This window comes from Cyprinodon tularosa, unplaced genomic scaffold (genome assembly GCF_016077235.1).
Source record: "Cyprinodon tularosa strain WSP-4 unplaced genomic scaffold, ASM1607723v1 ctg652, whole genome shotgun sequence".
Taxonomy (NCBI): Eukaryota; Metazoa; Chordata; class Actinopteri; order Cyprinodontiformes; family Cyprinodontidae; genus Cyprinodon; species Cyprinodon tularosa.
In genome coordinates, this window is record NW_024039399.1 from 398,304 (window position 1) to 418,115 (window position 19,812).

The 19,812-nt window shown below is 38.2% G+C and overlaps 2 protein-coding genes across 2 annotated transcripts in view; one reads left to right on the plus strand and one right to left on the minus strand.

Annotated features, from left to right (window-relative positions):
* The window catches only part of stk35 (serine/threonine kinase 35), a 40,623-nt gene that overhangs the window by 8,377 nt on the left and 12,434 nt on the right, over window positions 1-19,812 (plus strand). The gene's annotated exons all lie outside the window — the stretch shown is intronic.
* Window positions 17,799-19,359, minus strand: LOC119799184. The gene is made up of 4 exons (XM_038308985.1): window positions 19,001-19,359; window positions 18,756-18,917; window positions 18,585-18,680; window positions 17,799-18,488 (listed from the first exon to the last, which is right to left on the minus strand). Exons 1-4 carry the CDS (start codon window positions 19,160-19,162, stop codon window positions 18,180-18,182), a joined length of 729 nt encoding a protein of 242 aa, XP_038164913.1. The 5' UTR covers window positions 19,163-19,359; the 3' UTR covers window positions 17,799-18,179.

Below are 19,812 nucleotides of genomic sequence, written 5' to 3' on the forward strand. Positions count from 1 at the left end.
GAGGAGCTCAAAGCAAGGTGTGCCAGAAATAATTGGATTCCTCCAGCAGTGATTGATGTTTATGACAACTGGCACTGAATTAAAATGTGAATTCTTTGTTTGTTTTATTCTGTGGAGCTATTCCTATATTATGTGACTTTTTTTATCTGTTAACCTCCAGCCGTTAGCTTTGTTATTCATATACAGGTTTTACTCGTTCATTTGAAGTAAGAAATTAGGTTGCTGTTTTAGCTGTTAATCTTTTAGATTAATTGAAGTCATGTCTGTAGCATTACAAGGATTTATTAGTCCAATAAGAAAGGAAACCTAAAATTGTTAATTTTGAATATTTTGTGAATCAATCAAAATTCAGAAACAAATTGCGTTAAAATTTTAATAGCATAGACTTTCTACCAGCCTTTCAGTCGAACATTCCCACTGCTAGCATGCCGGGAATCCGACTTTTTCAAATCTGATCTGGGCCACATTTGTATGAGTTTTTAAATCGGGTACTGGCCGCCTCTTTTGGAATGTGACCGTGGTTTGAACAGCCAAGTGACCCATATCAGAATTAGCGTGACAATGATTTCAGTGTGTACTGATGGCAGAGGAACAAACCAATTGCAACAGAACAAAAATGGAGGAAAGTGTAGACAAAGGTGTACAGTTGAGTTACAACTAAATGCTGGCATTAATACGTATCTGATAACACAGCATTTGACTACAGTTGTCTTTGCCGCTGCTCCGTCAAAGGCTGTAAATAGCTTAGCTCTTTTTTTCCTCTGCTGTATAATCCATCTACTTCCACTGCTTAACAGCTAAAAATCGATCCATAAACAGTGACTTATGAAATGTTGTGTTATTGTTTTTCTGTCCATGTGGGTCACTTCCTTGTGAATAGCCACAATAAAAAATCGGATGTGAGACAAAGTCGGAATGGAGTATCAACACCTGCGGCGTGAACGTAGCCACACAGTCAAATTAAGCTACGGAGCTAGTTATATACTGTCAGGCCATACAAATTTAACCCAGCATGTTTTTTTATTAAATTGTTATAGTCATTGCATGTTGATGTTAAAGCCACAAATGTCATCTCTTGTAGCAGTACTGCTGTACTGGTTGTTCAGTTTTCCATGTAATGAGGCATCAGGGATACAGTGCACATTAAAGATGGGGTGAAGAGTTGATTAATAAGAGAAATAGGGCTTTCATTTTTTTTTTTTTTTTTTTTTTTTAAATCAAGCACTGGGGAGTTTTTATTAAAAAAATTGGGGGTGGGGGGAGTAATATCCCAAATCCTCCGTAACCGCCCCACTCCGTTCCAGAGTTCCTTGGTGCTCTAGGCAAGCATGGTGATATTATTTTTTGTTAATTCATATGAACACAATACAAGTTAATGAAAGCTTAATTTAATGACATAATTAAAACTCACCATCAGCATTCATCATACATGCTTTTTCTTCCCAAACATTTTCTTTTCATTATGGGCCTTTGTAATAGGGATGATAATAGGGATCATACAAAAATTTTGGTTTTCTACTTCAAAAATCCGCATCTCTTCATCCATGCATGTGATAACAGGTTTGTTTTGGAGTTGTGAGATGTGCTCTCGGATGCTGTGGCTGGGTTTGATGAAGCTTTTAAGCCTCTCAGTATAGAATAATTTTGATTGAGATGAGAAATCTGCTTCCTCGTATGTAGAAGTACCTTTAGTTTGCATCCAATAATTTAAATGGTCCCAGTTTGGGGGTATTTGTGGTTACTGGTCTGTCTTTACCATATTTTAATTTTACAAACCGGTCTTCACAATGTTCTTTTTCCTGTTTGGTGCGATGGCAATTACGGATCTTGACTTGACCTGACCAATGGACCAGAGCAGAGCAAAAAATAGCTTGGCTCCGAAGAGGTTGACTCCAGTTCACCTTCAGTGTTTATATCTGCCATGTTGGCTAGCCAATGTCCTGAAGTGATGTTACAGTTCCAGGTTTGGTACTGGCAAAAAAAAAAAAAAAAAAAAAACAGAACGAGAAAAAGCGTGTTTTTCTTTTAAAAAAATGTATTTATTACTGTTTTCAAGGCTGCACTTTAAAAAATGAAATTGTCTAGAGCTGTTAACCAAAAAAGCTCGGAAAAGGATGTTTAGTTAAAGCAGGGATCTCCCATTTTCCAGACGTACAAGTTCTATCACATTCTATCCAGGATCTAGGAGCAGTAAGCAGAATAATCTCTCGCATTAAAAAATCATAATGAAATAAAGGTTACCAGAGTCTTTTTCTCCCTCATCTTAAATCCACTGCAGCCATGTTAGCCGAACCACAAAGTCTCTTCCCTAACTATATCTGTCATTATGTCCTGCTTGTTTTGTTGTTTTTACCCTAAAGCCGGGCTTACACTCTGTGATTATTATTTAAATTATTTTTTTGCCTTTTTTCGGGTAGGTTTTCCAGTCGTGCGAGAATTTTCAGATTGGGTCGACTTTCAGCCTGATCGTGCATCGTGTAGTGTACAGGGGGTAATGAGGGGCGATCAGCCTCTCTCGAATCGTGAGGTCGTGGGCAAAAAGCTCAGTGCGTAAACGAGGATTCCTCCTCCTCAGATGTAAACACAGAAGCATGGCGGGGGTGCGGGTGAAATGAAGTTCTTTCTGTAAATTGACAGACCGTAGTAGCCACGTTTGCTCAGCCATGTCTTTGTCCAAATATGTTGCCTCCTTTTCTTTTTTGGGCTTTCAGCACAAAATTGCAGAAATTGCCAAGGCAGCGCGTTTCACTCTAGTGAGCTTAATATTCCTGTTCTACTGGTTTGGCTTCCAGACAGACGAGCGAGAGCAGCTCAATGTCACTGCGGAGCTGAGTCCGACGGGGTTATTAGACGTACAGTGTGAGCTGGTAGATCACATCAGAGCGTTGTGCTGAACATACATCCTCAAATGTGAACTCGCACTGTACGACAAAACCCTGCGGTTTAGTTATACAGTGTGAGCAGCGGCTGCGTGCAATGAAAAATCACAGTGTATGCCCGGCTTAAATTAGTCATGAGGAGTTGATTGGACCAAAGCCATTGGGATTGCATAGCCTCGCTTTGTCATTTTATTAACGATGATGGGTTAAAGTTATTTAAATGCAATGGAAATATCTTAATTCTAGTTGCTTTATGGATTACAGAGAGGGCTCATTTATAAATAGTCTAGTTTTAGTTAGGGCTGGAAGATATGCCTGAATATAAAATCTGATTTTTCTTGTGTAATTTTCTTCCCATTTCTTTTTTCTTTTTCAAACCGTAATTATTAAGGAAAGTAATAAGTACAAAGGGGGCACCTTGTCTTTAGGAATGTGCAAAGCGACCCTGTTCCTATCCTGTCATATGCAGCGTTTGCGCAAAAGATTGGGCTACAGCTAGTTGTTTCATAGCTGAGGTTTACTCTATGGTGCGGGTTTGTTCGTCCTGGATAGACATTTTCACTATTGTGCCGTACTGATGGCAGCCATGCTTCTGTTAAGAGCTAGCTTCTTAGCTATCTGGACCGGGAACCTTTTCTGAACGCTTTAAAATAAGCCTTTAAATTCACAACCTAATTTCTTCTAATACAACCACATCTAACTAAATTTGCCATCCTCCCTCCCTCACCGGGAACCTTGTGTGTTGCTAATCTTTTCTAGCCGCTATTCTCTGCAGTTTCTGCTATCTTGTATCGGTTCTGAAAAGCACCAAGACACGTCATCAGAGCAGTCAGTGTTATCGCTGCTGTTGCTATGAAACTCATGTTAACAGGTTTAATTTCCCCTACTGAGAAAAAAAATTAAATCCCCACACACAGTTGTAATGCACTGATAGTGGGTTCAGATTAAGGCTGAAGTGATTAATTGTGATTAATCGATTATTAAAATAATGATCAACAAATTTAGTATTCGATTAATCGTTAATTGACAGAGCAACCCACTTAGAGCAGTAATTATATAAAAATTGTTATTAAAAAATTATATAAACATTTCGCATTTAGGAATAAAAAAATATTTTTGTCTGTCAATATGCTCGATTCAGAACTCGAGTAGAAAAGATTCAGTTTCATCTGGTTTATTTTGTAAAAAAATCTTTTCATCTTTCATCTTCATCTTTGGCTATCCAATTATTAATCGATTAATCGAATAATAATAATAAATAGTCAGCAGATTAATTTATTTGCACAATCATTAGTTGCAGCCCTAGCTCTGATTTTTACATAGTAATTATGTAAGGTTCATTTATATAGCACCTTTCTCAGACAAGCGTCACAAAGTGCTGTGCAACATTAGGCTTAAAATACAAAGCACCATATAAAATTTATGCAGACAGAATAAATACAATCATAGCAGCCCTTGACAAAATGAGTCCAAAATGCTTGGTTTAAAAGAAGAATGTTTTTAGTTGTCTTAAATCATTCATGGAGTTCATCAAGTGCAGGTAATATGGTAGAGCATTCCACAGTCTGGGTGCGGCAGCTTGGAAAGACCCATCACCTCTCTTCCTAAAGGTTTGAGGGACCCTTAACAAGATCTTTTCAGCAGAAAAGTGAGGTTGAATCAAGTTACAGATGTAAAAGGGAGCCTGTCCATGAAGGGCTTTAAAAGTCAGGAACAGAATTTTAAAGTTTATGCTGTATTCAAAGGGAAGCCAGGGTAGAGCTTTTAGGACAGGAGTTATGTGAGCTCTTCTGGTTGTGTCAAGATCCTTGGTGCAGAATTTTGCATTAGCTGCAATCTAACTAGGCCTTTTTCTGTTCATACAAGTGAACACGCTATTGCAGTTGTCCAAACGTGATGACACAAATGCATGGATGAGCTTCTCAAGGTCATTGTCAGAAACTAAATTTCTGAGTTTTGCGTTGTTAATGCAGTCGTAAAACAAATTTTTATTGTTTCGTGTGCTGCTCCAGAGGCATTCCCTTATCAAATAAAACTCCAAAGTTTCTGAAAGTGTCTTTTGTCACCTGGTTAAAGTCACCGAAGTGCTGCTAAATGCCAGGAATGGCTGTCTGTGGCAATAATAAGTGTCTCAGCCTTTTTCTGAGAACAGTTGTAGGCTATTGATTACACGAGAGTAGAAGAAACTCTTCCCCACAACGGTGAGAGTGAATCCTGTGATAGTGGCTCCTAGAAAAGCACACGTTTAAGGTCATGAAACCAATGAAACATATAGGTGGTCGTAATATGGGTTGTTGAGTTTTTCCAATTAGTTTTAGCCCCCCAAAAAGAGTATAATAGGTTGAACCCATCGTCTCATGATAATTGTTCCTAAATTACTTTGATCAGTTTAACTGAGCCAGGTAAATTAGTCTCATGGTTTACAACAGATTTTCTTTTTTATGCTGTATTGTAATTGTCATAATTTCAAAATTTTGTAAAGCGAGATATTATTTAATGCTTGCATGTGAATTCCCGGTTGTGAACACTTTTACTAAAAAGTGTTGGTCTTGTTGGCAGTGTAGGAAAATGTTCCTGCAATATTTTAATCTTCTCAGTTTGCCATTTAGAGCAGAAACTCCTTGTGTGACATCAAACAGCCGCTGAGCAGATGCTCAGTGGCCTGAACAACTCTCTGCCTGTTTGAAGTTGAACTCTGTTCTGACCAGGACTGAGTTCTGTGTCTGACAATTGGCTCACTGGTCCTTTCAGCCGTCCTGTTAACCCTTCGCTTTAACAGCCTGCTGGTGCTGCTATACTACACCACCCAGCTGCTCAGTGTTTGGGGCGGGGGTGTTTGCTTGCTGCATCAGATTGGCTTTGCTCTCTCGTGGGATAAATGATTACGCAAGAGGCTAGCACAGATTCGGTCAGAAAAGCTGTCATCTGTTGGAAAGACAGATTAGTGATCTCAGTGCTTTGAGGCTGCTGGTCCAACAGCCTCCCGTCCCATTTTAAATGAGTGGCGCTGGCTACAGCAGGATGACCTCATATATAAAACCTGAAATGGATTAGAGGAATGTAGAGCTCCGATTTCTCTAGGGTATTTCAATCTGCATGGTAATGAAAAACAAATACAGGTGCTGGTCATAAAATTAGAATATCATGAAAAAGTAGATTGATTTCAGTAATTCCATTTAAAAAGTGAAACTTGTATATTATATTCATACATTACATACAAACTCATATATTTCAGATGTTTATTTTGTTTAATTTTGATGATTACAAATGACAACAAATGAAAATCTCAAATTCATCATATCAGAAAATTAGAATATTACTGAAGACCAATAAAAACAAAGGATTTATAGAAATGTTGGCCAACTGAAAAGTATGAACATGAAAAGTATGAGCATGTACAGCACTCAGTATTTAGTTGGGCCTCCTTTGGCCTGTATTACTGCAGCAATGCGGCGTGGCATGGAGTCGATCAGTCTGTGGCACTGCTCAGGTGTTATGATAGCCCAGGTTGCTCTAATAGTGGCTTTTAGCTCTTCTGAATTGTTGGGTCTGGTGTATTGCATCTTCTTCTTCACAATACCCCATAGATTTTCTATGGGGTTAAGGTCAGGAGAGTTTGCTGGCCAATTAAGAACAGGGATACCATGGTCCTTCAAGCAGGTACTGGTAGCTTTGGCACTGTGTGCAGGTGCCAAGTCCTGTTGGAAAATGAAATCTGCATCTCCAAAAAGTTGGTCAGCTGCAGGAAGCATGAAGTGCTCTAAAACTTCCTGGTATGTGGCTGCGTTGACCCTGGACCTCAGAAAACACAATGGACCAACACCAGCAGATGACATGGCACCCCAAACCATCACTGACTGTGGAAACTTTACACTGGACTTCAAGCAACGTGGATGAAGTGCCTCTCTTCTTTTCCTCCAGACTCTGGGACCTTGATTTCCAAAGGAAATGCAAAATTTACTTTCATCAGAGAACATGACTTTGGACCACTCACCAGCAGTCCAGTCCTGTTTCTCTTTAGCCCAGGCAAGACGCTTCTGACGCTGTCTGTGGTTCAAGAGTGGCTTGACACAAGGAATGCGACAGCAGAAACCCATGTCTTTCATACGTCTGTGTGTGGTGGTTCTTGAAGCACTCACTCCAGCTGCAGTCCACTCTTTGTGAATCTCCCCCACATTTTTGAAGGGGTTTTGTTTCACAATCCTCTCCAGGGTGCGGTTATCTCTCTTGCTTGTACACTTTTTTCGACCACATCTTTTCCTTCCCTTCGCCTCTCTATTAATGTGCTTGGACACTGAGCTCTGTGAACAGCCAGCCTCTTTAGCGATGACCTTTTGTGTCTTGCCCTCCTTGTGCAAGGTGTCGATGGTCGTCTTTTGGACAACTGTCAAGTCAGCAGTCTTCCCCATGATTGTGTAGCCTATAGAACTAGACTGAAAGACCATTTAAAGGCTTTTGCAGGTGGTTTGAGTTAATTAGCTGATTAGAGTGTGGCACCAGGGGCCATCAATTTTGAACCTTTTCACAATATTCTAATTTTCTGATATGATGAATTTGAGATTTTCATTTGTTGTCATTTGTAATTATCAAAATTAAACAAAATAAACATCTGAAATATATGAGTTTGTATGTAATGTATGAATATAATATACAAGTTTCACTTTTTAAATGGAATTACTGAAATCAATCTACTTTTTCATGATATTCTAATTTTATGACCAGCACCTGTATGTTCAGTAATTTGCTTAAGTATTTTAGTTTGTTTAGAATTTCTTTTCGTCGACATTAAGAGTTAACACATAATGGATGCTTTTGTGTTTGGTGTTTTGTATGTACAAAAATGGCAGGGAAAAAAGGAATATTGATTAAAGTTTTTTGTAACTTTATTTTAAAATGTTTAATAGATAATAAACAACAAATTAGTAAACGATATGAAATGATTAATATACAGAAAGACACGAACATAAAAAAGTACAAAAAAAAAAACAAACAAAAGGGGCAATAATGAAAGAACTGGGAGGAAAGGGGTTTGGTTAATTTTGCCTTATGTACCAATGTTTACGTTTGACATTTTCACAGAATATATCCAATATAAATGCCTTGATATCATTTGTAGTAATCAGCATTGATTTTGCAGCATATTATATTAAGTTAGTTGGGTCATCACATGTACAGTGCAATTTAATAATCATGATTACAATTTATTTCAATTATCTTTTAGGTATAATTTCAACCATAGGTTCAACCATAGTTTAAAGGCATATAATCAACAGTTGCTGCATAATCATGGCCAGTTCACAATATTTATGTATTTTTCTATACTTTTATAAACCATTTTTGTCAAACTCATTGTCCATGTTCCTTGCTTTGCGAGTTATCCTCTCATTCAATTTAACTTTTTTAGAATCTAAATTAATTTTTTAAATATCCAATAAATAACTTTTTTCCATTCTTTTGTTGGAATCTTTTTTTTTTAAAGCTGTAATTTTACAAATTTTAAAAATATACTTTTCATCTGAATTTATATTTATTGGTATTTTTCTTAACATATTTTCTAATTGTAAATCCTTTTTTTTTCCCAGTGTCACTTCAACAATTAGAAATACTTAATTCCAGTAGGGCTCTGTTATTATCCGCTCCTATTATTTTACTCTCCACAATTCCTGCAACATTTGCAATTTACCTTTTTATACACTGTTCAAAACAATTAAAGGAACACTTTGAAAACACTTGAGATCTCAATGGGGCAAAAAAATGCTGTTTATTTATACTGATATGGACTGGGTGATGTGTTAGGAACAAAGGGATGCCACATAATTGAATGGAAATGAAAATTATCAACCTACAGAGGGCTGAATTGAAAGACGAAAATTACAGTGAAAAAAATGATGCGGCAGGCTAGTCCATTTTTCTGAAATTTCGTTGCAGCAACTCAAAATGGTATTCAGTAATTTGTATGGCCCCCACAAGCATGTATTCATGCCTGACAAAGTCAGGCCATGCTCCTAATGAGACGACAGATGGCGTCCTGGGGTATCTCCTCCCAGATCTGGACCAGGGCATCATTTAGCTCCTGGAAAGTCTGAGGTGCAACCTGGCAGCGTCGGATGGATAGAAACCTAATGTCCCAGAGGTGTTCTATTATATATATACAACACCTCTATGCTACCCCATGCTCGCCTGAGCCCCCATGCTCAGGCGAGCATGGGGGGCCAATCAATGGTATCATTTCCTTCATCCTCCAGGAACTGCCTGCATACTCTCGCCACATGAGGCCGGGCATTGTCGTGCACCAGGAGGAACCCAGGACACACTGCACCAGCATAGGGTCTGACAATGGGTGAAAGGATTTCATCCCGATACTAATGGCAGTCAGGGTGCCGTTGTCTAGCCTGTATAGGTCTGTGCGTCCCTCCATGAATATGCCTCCCCAGACAATCACTGACCCACCACCAAACCGGTTATGCTGAATGATGTTACAGGCAGCGTAACATTCTCCAAGGCTTCTCCAGACCCTTTCACGTCTGTCACATGTGCTCAGGGTGAATCTGCTCTCATCTTTGAAAAGCACAGGGCGCCAGTGGCGGACTTACCAATTCCTGTGTTCTGTGGCAAATACCAATCGAGCTCCACTGTGCCGGCCAGTGAGCACAGGGCCCACTAGAGGACGTCGAGCCCTCAGGCCACCCTCGTGAAGTCTGATTGTTTAGTCAGAGACATTCACACCAGTGGCCTGCTGGAGGTCATTTTGTAGGGCTCTGGCAGTGCTCCTCCTGCTCCTCCTTGCACAAAGGAGAAGATACCGGTCCCCCATGCTCTTGAGATTGTGCTGGGAGACACAGCAAACCTTCTGGCAATGGCACGTATTGATGTGCCATCCTGGAGGAGTTGGACTGCCTGTGCAACCTCTGTTGGGTCCAGTTAGCGCCTCATGCTAACAGTAGTGACAGTGACCCTAGCCAAATGCAAAACTGGTGAAAAAGAATCAGAAAAGATGAGGAGGGGTAAAAATGTCAGTGGCCTCCACCTGTAAAACCATTCCTGTTTTGATGGTCGTCTCATTGTTCCCCCTCTGCGGCACCTGTTAATATCATTAACACCAAAGCAGCTGAAACTGATTAACAACGGCTACTTACCTGACCAAATCCATATCCCAGAAGTTTCATTAACTTGATGCTATACTCTGATTACAAAGTGTTCCTTTAATTTTTTTTTAGCAGTGTATTTACTCATACTTTCTGGAGTCAATATCTCACAACTATTTCCCAAGCAACCTTGTTTAAAGGTTAAATGTTTTTTAGATTTATTTTCAGAAAGTAAACGTCTAGAAGATGATGAACGAGGGTCTTATTTCAATTTCGCTCTCCAGTAACTACAAGCATATACATGTTTGACTCCAGGGTTTGAAAGTTTTAACAGCCTTAAAGCAATACCAAGTCATTTTTTGTGTGGCATTCCCTATAGATATGTATTGCATATTTAGTCCGAGGCTGAATCATTTCCTCAAATACCTTCTTAATTACTCTCATATCAATGCCCTCACAGTCAGTTGACCTCTTGTTATTACATTTATTGACAATATCTATAATTAACCTTTCCTCTCACAGCAGTGAGAAACATTGAATGAGGATTTCTGCTGATTGTTTCATTCAGCAGGTGTTGTTGGATCCAGGATTTTTTCTGCCAGTTTGGGTCCCACACTCACAAAATATTTATTGAAATTATGAACAACCTAATGTCCTCAAAATTTTTATTATTTACCAAAAAACATCTTTCCTGAGTTTTTCTTGAACCTAACCCAATACATTCCAAATCCCTTTGATATTTTTTTATTTCAATTTAATAACTGACTGTAATAATCCTGTTTAGGTTTTCGTAGAATAGCAGTTAATTTACTGTTATATTTCTTATATTCTCCACCCCCTCAAAACCTATGCCATATGAAATCTCTATATAGTAGGGGTGGAACGGTTCACAAAATCAACGGTTCGGTTCGGTTCGGTTCATGGTTTCGTGGTCACGGTTTTCGGTTCGGTATATGTTTATTGTTACACCGAAAAAAAAAAAAATTATAAAAATGAATGAAAAAATCTAAAATTTATGAAATCAATGGAAAAAAAATTAAAAAAATTAATGAATTGTAATTATTTTTAATGATCCATGGAAACCCTGGATCATTTCCACATGTTTTGCTGCTTTGAATTTAATCATCTCGCGCATGCCCTCTATGATCTGACGGAGTATGTGGGATTTCGGGGTTAGCATGACATGTTGGTCATGTTGCTGTTAGCATAAACAAAACGTGTTGCGCAATGCTTGAACACTGTTGCACTTTTATCCACAACGTTCTTTCCGTCGTCATCTTAGGTCACTCTAAATGCAAAGTGGTCCCATACAGCAGACCTATAAAGTGCTGCTGGCGCGTCTCCCAACTCCTGTTCTTTCCCACTCGCCATACTCACACAATTCTCCACAACAACTGATTTTTTTCTGCTACACCCGGCTACGCTGCTTCGCTTCTTCTTCTTCTTGTTTACTATTGGTGGTTGGCTTTGGTCGCATTACCACCACCTTCTGCTTTGGATTGTACACGCTTCGCCTATGAGAAAAAGGAGCAGTGAATGAACTAGGGCTGCAACAACGAATCGATAAAAATCGACTTTTAAAAGCGTTGGCAACGAATTTCATCATCGATTAGTTGTGTCGCGCGATTAATGCGTCATCCGCCGCCGCCGCCGTCTTCACTGCCACTTGACTGAAACGGGGGAAGAAAAAAAAAATACGGCAGAGCGAGCCAGCGCTGCAGGGCGCAGTGTTGCCAACTCAGCGACTTTGTCGCTATATTTAGCGACTTTTCAGACCCCTCCAGCGACTATTTTGTTAAAAAAGCGACTAGCGACAAATCTGGCGACTTTTTACGGTGTCACTGGCGGCTTTTGGAGACTCTTACGTGAAAGCATGTATCATTCCTACTCTTGTCCTGCAGCAGCAGCTGCTGCCGTGAGGCGCCTCCCCCATCCCAACCCCATTCTCCCGCATGAGTCCCTCTCAGCGCTGCAGCCAGAGCCGCAGAATGTTTACCCTCAGCGTCTAGACTGCAAATAAAGCGCGCATGCGCCGGGATTGACGGCGCAAATTGATCACAATAATTAAAATAGCCTTTATAAATAAATTAACTTGCAAATTATGAGGGCAAGGCTTTTAAAGTTTAAATCTTCTGGCAAAGATAAAGTAAAGAAAATCCTGCAATTTATGGAAATAAAGCAGAATAAAATCCAGCAAGATCAGTAATATGTCAATTAATTATATGTCACATTCCCATGTAAATATCAGTCTTTGGAGGATGTGTTTTTTAGCACCCCTAGTTCTCTCATTTTTATTCTAAATACAATTTATAATTTGAATCACAGGGGTATTTTTATCTCTATGGTTCAGTATTTTCTCAAGTAGCAACTTTAACTGCTTTACTTTCCTGTCTTAAAAGGCAGAACTTCTAGTCAAACCCCCCCCCCCCCCCCCCCCCATTTGTTGAAATGGGGGGGACCTATTGTTTGAACCCCTTAGAGGCTTTTAAAAACAAAAATGCCTGTCTTTTGTTGCGCTTTTTGAAACAAAAGTACCCTATATTTAGTGGATGTACAGCTACATTTCTCATGTAAGTTTGCGTAGTTTTAACACAAACATTTATTTTTCATATTGCACCAGTACAGTTAATGAGCAACCTGTACTTGTGTGCTTGTTTGTTCTGTCTAAAATGTTTATTTTGGAATAAAGAGGTTAATATAAAAAATATTTTTTGTCCGATTAATCGAAAAAATAATCGGCCGATTCATCGATTTTTAAAATAATCGTTAGTTGCAGCCCTAGAATGAACCGAACGCAACACATGTGGCACCGAACCGAGACAGTCAAACCGAACGGTTCGGACGGTTTTCATAAACCGTTCCATCCCTACTATATAGTTAATTTTTTTTGCTGTTATTTTACAAACCCTTTGTGATCCATGGAGCTTTTTAGTATGTGTGTTTATGAGAGAAAATTACCAATGGGAAATCTTTTATCGTATAATACTTATCGCATAAAATTATCATATGCGATATCGACATTATCTTCTTGCAAAACAGACTCCCAGTTATGTTTCAAGAAGTCTTTTTTGAAAGATTTGACTGATTCCTCTGTCCTTACTTTTAAACTGTGGATTACTTTTATCCTTTGTCACTGACAAAGACTGGGAGATAATCACTAATATGCTAAACTAATAATACAGTTAACGTATCGTTATCTAAGATATTAGTAAATATATAATTTATTAAAGTAGCACTGTTAAGCGTGATCCTGCTCGGTCTGGTGTTTTTTGGGGAAAAAGGCTCAAACTGTACATGGTATTATTGAACTCTTCAGTAGGTATTTGATTATTTTAGTCGAGTAGATCAATATTAAACTCCTCACAGATGAAGTGGACCTTCTGAGGTGAAACTGTGTATATTTGGTCAAACCATTCTCTTAATATTTCCATATTAGAACCAGGAGTTCTGTTGTACAACTACCAATGACATTTTTTGACTTTTCCATAAATATTTCACCTGTTAAACACTGTCATGTTTTCTCCTGAGTGATCCATGTTTCAGAGATGGCTCTGATGCTGAATGGCTGTTTAAACTGGTAAACCAAACCTCCAGCATAACCAGGCTTAATGTGAGCGGCCATCTTTTAGATATTTAGATTTTTAAATCTCTATCTAACTGTAAAAAAGAAGAGCAATAAAATAAAATATCAAACTTAGCCCATTGGTGAATTGTGCTGTTTTCAGATGATGCAGAGGACACCCAGTGTGATCCGTGAGGGCTTTGCTGACCCCTAATCTAATCGTTTATGCTGCTGATATTTCTGGCCCCATTCTTAGAGCTGCTTATAAAGAATGTTACACAAGTCACAGTAAAAAAAAAACAAAAAACAAAAAAATGTATTAACAGATCAAACAAAACATAATCAATGAAGAGCTAATGGGGATGCGCTAATGAATATTCACGTGATCCTTCAATGATTCGGCCAACACCTGCATGTTGGACGATACCGATAAAAGGAAATGGCACTAAATTTAGCCAGAAATATTGGCTAGCACTCCCCCTGAGGGTCCTTTTAAAAATAGTTGTAAACTATTTTACAACAGTTCCTTGAGGTACTCAGCATCTCCAACAACAACACTCAGCTGGAAGGCCCAGATCATAGCCAAATGTCTGATGAGATGGGTATTATTCTACGTTATCAAATGTCCATTATCTAACTGGTGTAAAGCAGTCTTTTTGCTAGAAAAAAATACTCTTAATTCCACTCAGCCTCTTTTAACAGCAACAAGTGATAATCCTCCAAAATAAAAATATTTTTTGTAATCACCTGGAGGTAGCACAGCAAATCATGACGTTACTGAAGCCAATGGCTTTCGATGTCCCTGCATTAAAACTACAATAACAACAACGGATGTATTAAGGTAAAAATGTTAATATGGCTTTATAAGCTCTGTTGTTTTGGGACTTTACTGCTGGATGGAAAAGTGCCCACCTCTACTTTGCTTGCTACATCTCCTCTTCTTTGTGTGGCAGTAAACTCACTTAAAGGTATGGTGGAGGATTTTCGCGAAGACCCGCCCTCTCCACTTCCCAAGAGGGAACGCCTGTGAAATGCGTGCGAGAGCATGCACGCACATATTTCTCCTTGTGCACACTCCATTTCAAAGTTGCTGTTCTCATTGCTTACTGTGTCCGAATGTCCGCCCTAACCCCTCAATCACTCAATTACTATATAGAGCGGGGACTATATAGGGGACATTATAGCGAACTCGGTTAACTTACTGTTCGGACAGATTATCACTACTGTTTGCTCCCCCTTGGTCACGTAACTTCTCCTCCTCCACGCCGTGCCTCACAATCTTTGTTTTTATTGGTGCTGCTGTCAGGTAGCAACAGCCTATGGTGACAGCGGGATGCTGTGACAGCAAATCCCATAATGCTTTGCGAGCATCTGGCATATAAATCTGCCTCTTCTGATACCTTTGTTTTCTTCTCAAACAATACACTTCATAGACACTTTTTCTCTTATGACCCTCGGCCATTTTCAAAGTACCACATTAAAAGATTTTAGTTTAAATAACTGTGTGAAACCATTGCTCACCACATATATATGCCTGAAAGTGTGCATGCACAGAAAAACATAGCTAAAAGGGGACGAGCACGTAGGTCGACCTTACGTAAACAAATCACCAGTGATTGACAATTCATCTCATCTTTCTATGTTTGTGTGTGTATGAAGTGTGAATTATACTTACATTTCCTAGTACATGAAATACTGATATGATTTTACAGAAGGTTTTTATGTCAGTATATGTCAGTATCTCCCTGTAATAATAGTAATACAAAATAACAATACATTTTTATTTAACAGCGCCTTTCTAGACACTTATGGTCACTTTACAAACAATAAAAATGCAAATACATGATCAGTCTATTTACAAATAAGCAAGCAGGTGGGTTTTGAGTCTGGTTTTGAACATGGGGAGAGAGTCAATTCTGCTGAGGTCCAACTTTCCTCTGTCCCCACCCGCCAGGCCGCCTCCACTGCTGGACAATAAATGCTCCTGGTTCAAGGCTTATGGAGGCTTTAGTTGGGAACATTTTGTCCTTGTGTTGCGTGCCAGCAGCGTGCCTCTCTGCCTTAACCAGGCCAGAGCTCTGTAAGCTCCCTCCCCATGTGAATACCTATTACTTCAGGAATCTATTTTTTTCTTTTATCTTTATTGACAGTATTGACAATTCTGTTAACAAATTGAGGCATTTGAAGTGTAGAGAGGTTCTACAAACATTCCAATCCCTCTAAAGACCCTTTCTGTGCTCTGATTTTCTATACTGTTTAATGCTTGGAAGCATTTAATAACATTCAGTTATTCTGACATTCAGGTCTATTATTCTGAATGGAATCTATATGGTACAGCATGTCCTTTACTGCCCTAGTTCCAGTACAGAAAAGCTGTGGATAAGCGGAGTGAGGCCCTTTTGAGGCATGTTGATTGCTTTTTTGCCAATGGTATACTTGTAATAGTCAGGGTTTAGTAGTCAAGATGCCGTAAATATTTCTTCTGTGCCCTCAGGTTTCAGAGCATGTTAGTAAAAGTGTGCTGTTTCATAAGGGGTTGAGTAAAAGCACTACTCAGTGCTTTTTCATATTGACTTATTTTATTTTGAATCTCAAAACGTATGAATAAAATAAATCAAACTTGAGAGGAAAAGCTCAATTTGGATCAGAAATTGAAAACATTTTCTGTGTTTTTCTCATAGAAATTTATTGTGCACCAGACTCTCCTTAAAATAACATCGCTCCACATCTTTTCCAGTCTGCTGTCCTCATTCATGGTGACTGTGCTGGATCTAATTGGCTTACAAATGTAAATCCCCTTTAAGTCAAACGGATTTGTCACATGCATTGTACACTCATATTGTTGAACTTCTGTGTCGTTGATTTAATTTTCTGAATAATTATCCATACAAGATTTCTCTTTAGGTGTAAATAATTAATGGGAAAGCAGTACATGCAGCATCTGCTTGATAAGGGATTAAAAATGCTTAGTCATTGCTGACTCTTTAAACAGCAAAATGCTTTTCATTCTTTTTATATAGAACTAAAACATGGAAACAAAATTTCTCACTGGCAGAAAATAGGTTTTTCAGTTTATTTTGTTAAATAAATTTGGGTTTAATCTAAATGATAATTTAAGAGATAAAGGGACATCATATGCAATGACAGGTACAGAGCAGGTGAGAAAACTTTTAGGTAGAACATAAGATAAAAACAGCAGCCACTTTACAGACAGAGGGTAAAAATGCAAACATTATTTTAGAAAAACACTTCCAGGGCAGGTAAAAAAAAAATGTAAATATTGGAGATATAGCTGTCCATTGAATAAATCTAAAGTTCATTACTGTTATTGATCATTAATAAGCAAATGATACGCAGTGATTTTCATACACTGTAAAACCTGACAAGTTAACCTAACTCAAATGATTTGGGGAAACCGATTGCACCAATTGATTTAAGTTATGCAACTCAAATTGTTTTAGTGTTTTTAATCAATTAATTGGAGCCTAATGAACCCAACACAATTATAATAATATAACTCAAATAAATGATGTTTATTTACTTATTTTATTTGGTATGAGTTGACTTAAACCATTTGATTTTCTTGTACCAAAATGCTGTATTTATTCATACTTGTTTTAAAAGTGTTATATATTCTTAGTAAAATTAAGTTAATTTGACTTTAATGGTTCTTTTCTAAATTACTTAAAATTGTATTAGATTTACTCAATCCAATTGGGGAAACTGATTGCACAAAACAATTTAAGTACTGTTAACACAACGACAAACTTAGATTTTTTTCCCATTTTTTTTTTATTATTAACTTCAACTGCAGACAATACAGAATCAATAAAAGTGTGGCTTCTGACAAATTATGGTCTTAAAATCTACTATCAAATAACCAAAAAGACATCAGAAAAACTGATTTTAAAGTGCAATTTAATGCTATTATTAAACTTCCAAAAGAAAAATACTAGGTGTATATCAATAGATTAGAATACTGTAGGGTGAAAATTCTAATATTTATGAGGGAAATTATTTTAGAAGTCAAATGGTATCAGCCATAACCATCCTGATCTTAAGATAATGATTAAATGATTACGTTTTCATCCATCCACAATAGTCTGATGTATTGATATACACCTATACACCAAAAATAAATACGTATGACTTTGGTAACAGTATTCACACATGCTGTCAGTATGCAACACATATGCCATTGTAAATTTGAAACAGTTTACAAAATCTGTTTAGTCTTTAAAGCCAAACCTCAAAAGGTAAACATAAGTATCAATCTCACAATACAAGAATAATGATGGATGGTATAAATTTTGAACAAATTCAAATTATTCTTTTACTTTTCAACATACTGACATAAACCAGTAAATACAAACACAACAAAGGTTATCTAAAACCAAAATAATTAAATATTCTAATAAATAAAAAAACTCAAAATTACACACTATGAAAAAAGGGTATATTTGAGGCTTCTCAGTAGTTTGCCTTTAAATTTAATCAAAAGAAGGATGTCTAGTGTGAAATTTCCTTATTCTTAGCAAACTGAATGTTTCCTTTTTTTCTAATTTAGAACCCGTGTAAAAATAGAACTGTTGACAAAAAGCCCTTAAACGCTGATTCCTGAACAGGCATGAATGTAGCAACAACAAATCCAATCTACACCAGCTCATTTTTCAGTGTCTGCAATTTTGGTTTGAGTTGCTTTCTTTCATCATCTAGCTTCAGAAAAACTACTTGAATGAACTCAAAAAAGCTAGTACACTTCACAGGATAGCTGAGATGCAGAGTATAGATTAGCCCAAACAAACACACCAGTGCATCAGTCCATGAGTGATGAGTCATTACAACCTGATCTTCAAGCACAACGAACACTTGACGTGGTGAGAATGGAACTCCAGCAGGCACCTCATCTTCACCCACATCAGAAACCAGAGCAACTGCGCCTTCCCAGAACTCCATTTCATCCTGAATATGACATGAGTTCAAAATTATTTATTAGAATACATTAAACCTTTTCTAATTCCAGTGGACAAAATATGGTAATCAAAATGAACAACATACTTTGCATGTTTTGAAAATGCTTGAAGAATCCTCCTTAAGGTAAATGGGTAGGCCCGCCAGGGCTGCCGCTCTTGTTGCATTAATGTCGTTTTTGTCCTTAAAGGATTAAAAAAAAAAGTTAAACATGGTAATGGAAGCCACCAAGCAAATATAGTAACAGTATCCAAGTACCTGTTCCTCATAGGCCAACAAAAGCTGGTCCATCTTTTCACCAATCCGTCCAGTTTTCTTCTTTTTATAAAGCCCAATTAGCTGAGGAGCATATTCATCCAGTGCAGCATAAAACGCATGTGGCAGATGCTGATTAGTAATCCGGTGAAATTCACAGTACAGCTAAGGAAAATAACCAAAAAGGATAAAATGAAAAAAAGAAACACATTCTTGACACACACTACATTTTATCAAGCTGTACTTACCTGTGTCTCATTAAAGATGGCTGGCCATCTCTCCTTAAGCTCTGATACAGGAGGAGAAGTTGTGATGATCTCTTCACGCCTGAGGGCAAAGGTGCTCATCATGTGCTGATGAATAAGGGGAATGTTTCTTTCAGCAGATGTCTTCTGGAACTCTTTAACCATCTCAAGCCTCCTGGTTTCTAGAGACTCCCTTGTTTCTCCAGAAGGATAACTAGGAAGGAAGTTTACCTCCCCTCTCCTAGGTCTTTTAATATTGGCCCTTGGTGCAGCTCCTTCTGGGTTTGTTCGGCTGCGTTTTCCAGAATTTACAGCTACATCTTTGATGCCAGCTTTAGCCAACTTTTTTCTTTGGTTTCCTATTTTGTATCTCAGACTATTCTTCCACCCTTCCCACCCAGTGTCAGAATTCTTCTCCTTCAAACAGGGATGTTTTCTAACTAAAGTTTCCGCAGCCTTGCCAATTTGTGTGCTTCCCAGGATTGGGCCCCAGCCTATAGATTTTTTCCCCCCTTATCTCAAGGATGTTGTTTTTTTTTCTCTTGGGGTCTGGGTTACCCTTTTTTTTCTTTTTCAAATGGGTGCATTGCCTTCCCTTGCAATGTTCCAAACCCCATAAGGAAAAATTTTTGGAACAATAAAAAACATTTTTGGCCGCCCGGGGGGGCCACCCCCGGGGGCCCCCTCTGGTGAATCTGTGGCATCAGTGCTATCAGTTTAGAAAAGGGTTGTTTTTACTGTTTTGGTTTAAAAACCGGTCCAGATCAAATAACCTGAAAAATTTAATTTGGGTGCTTTTGCCTGGCAGGTTTTTC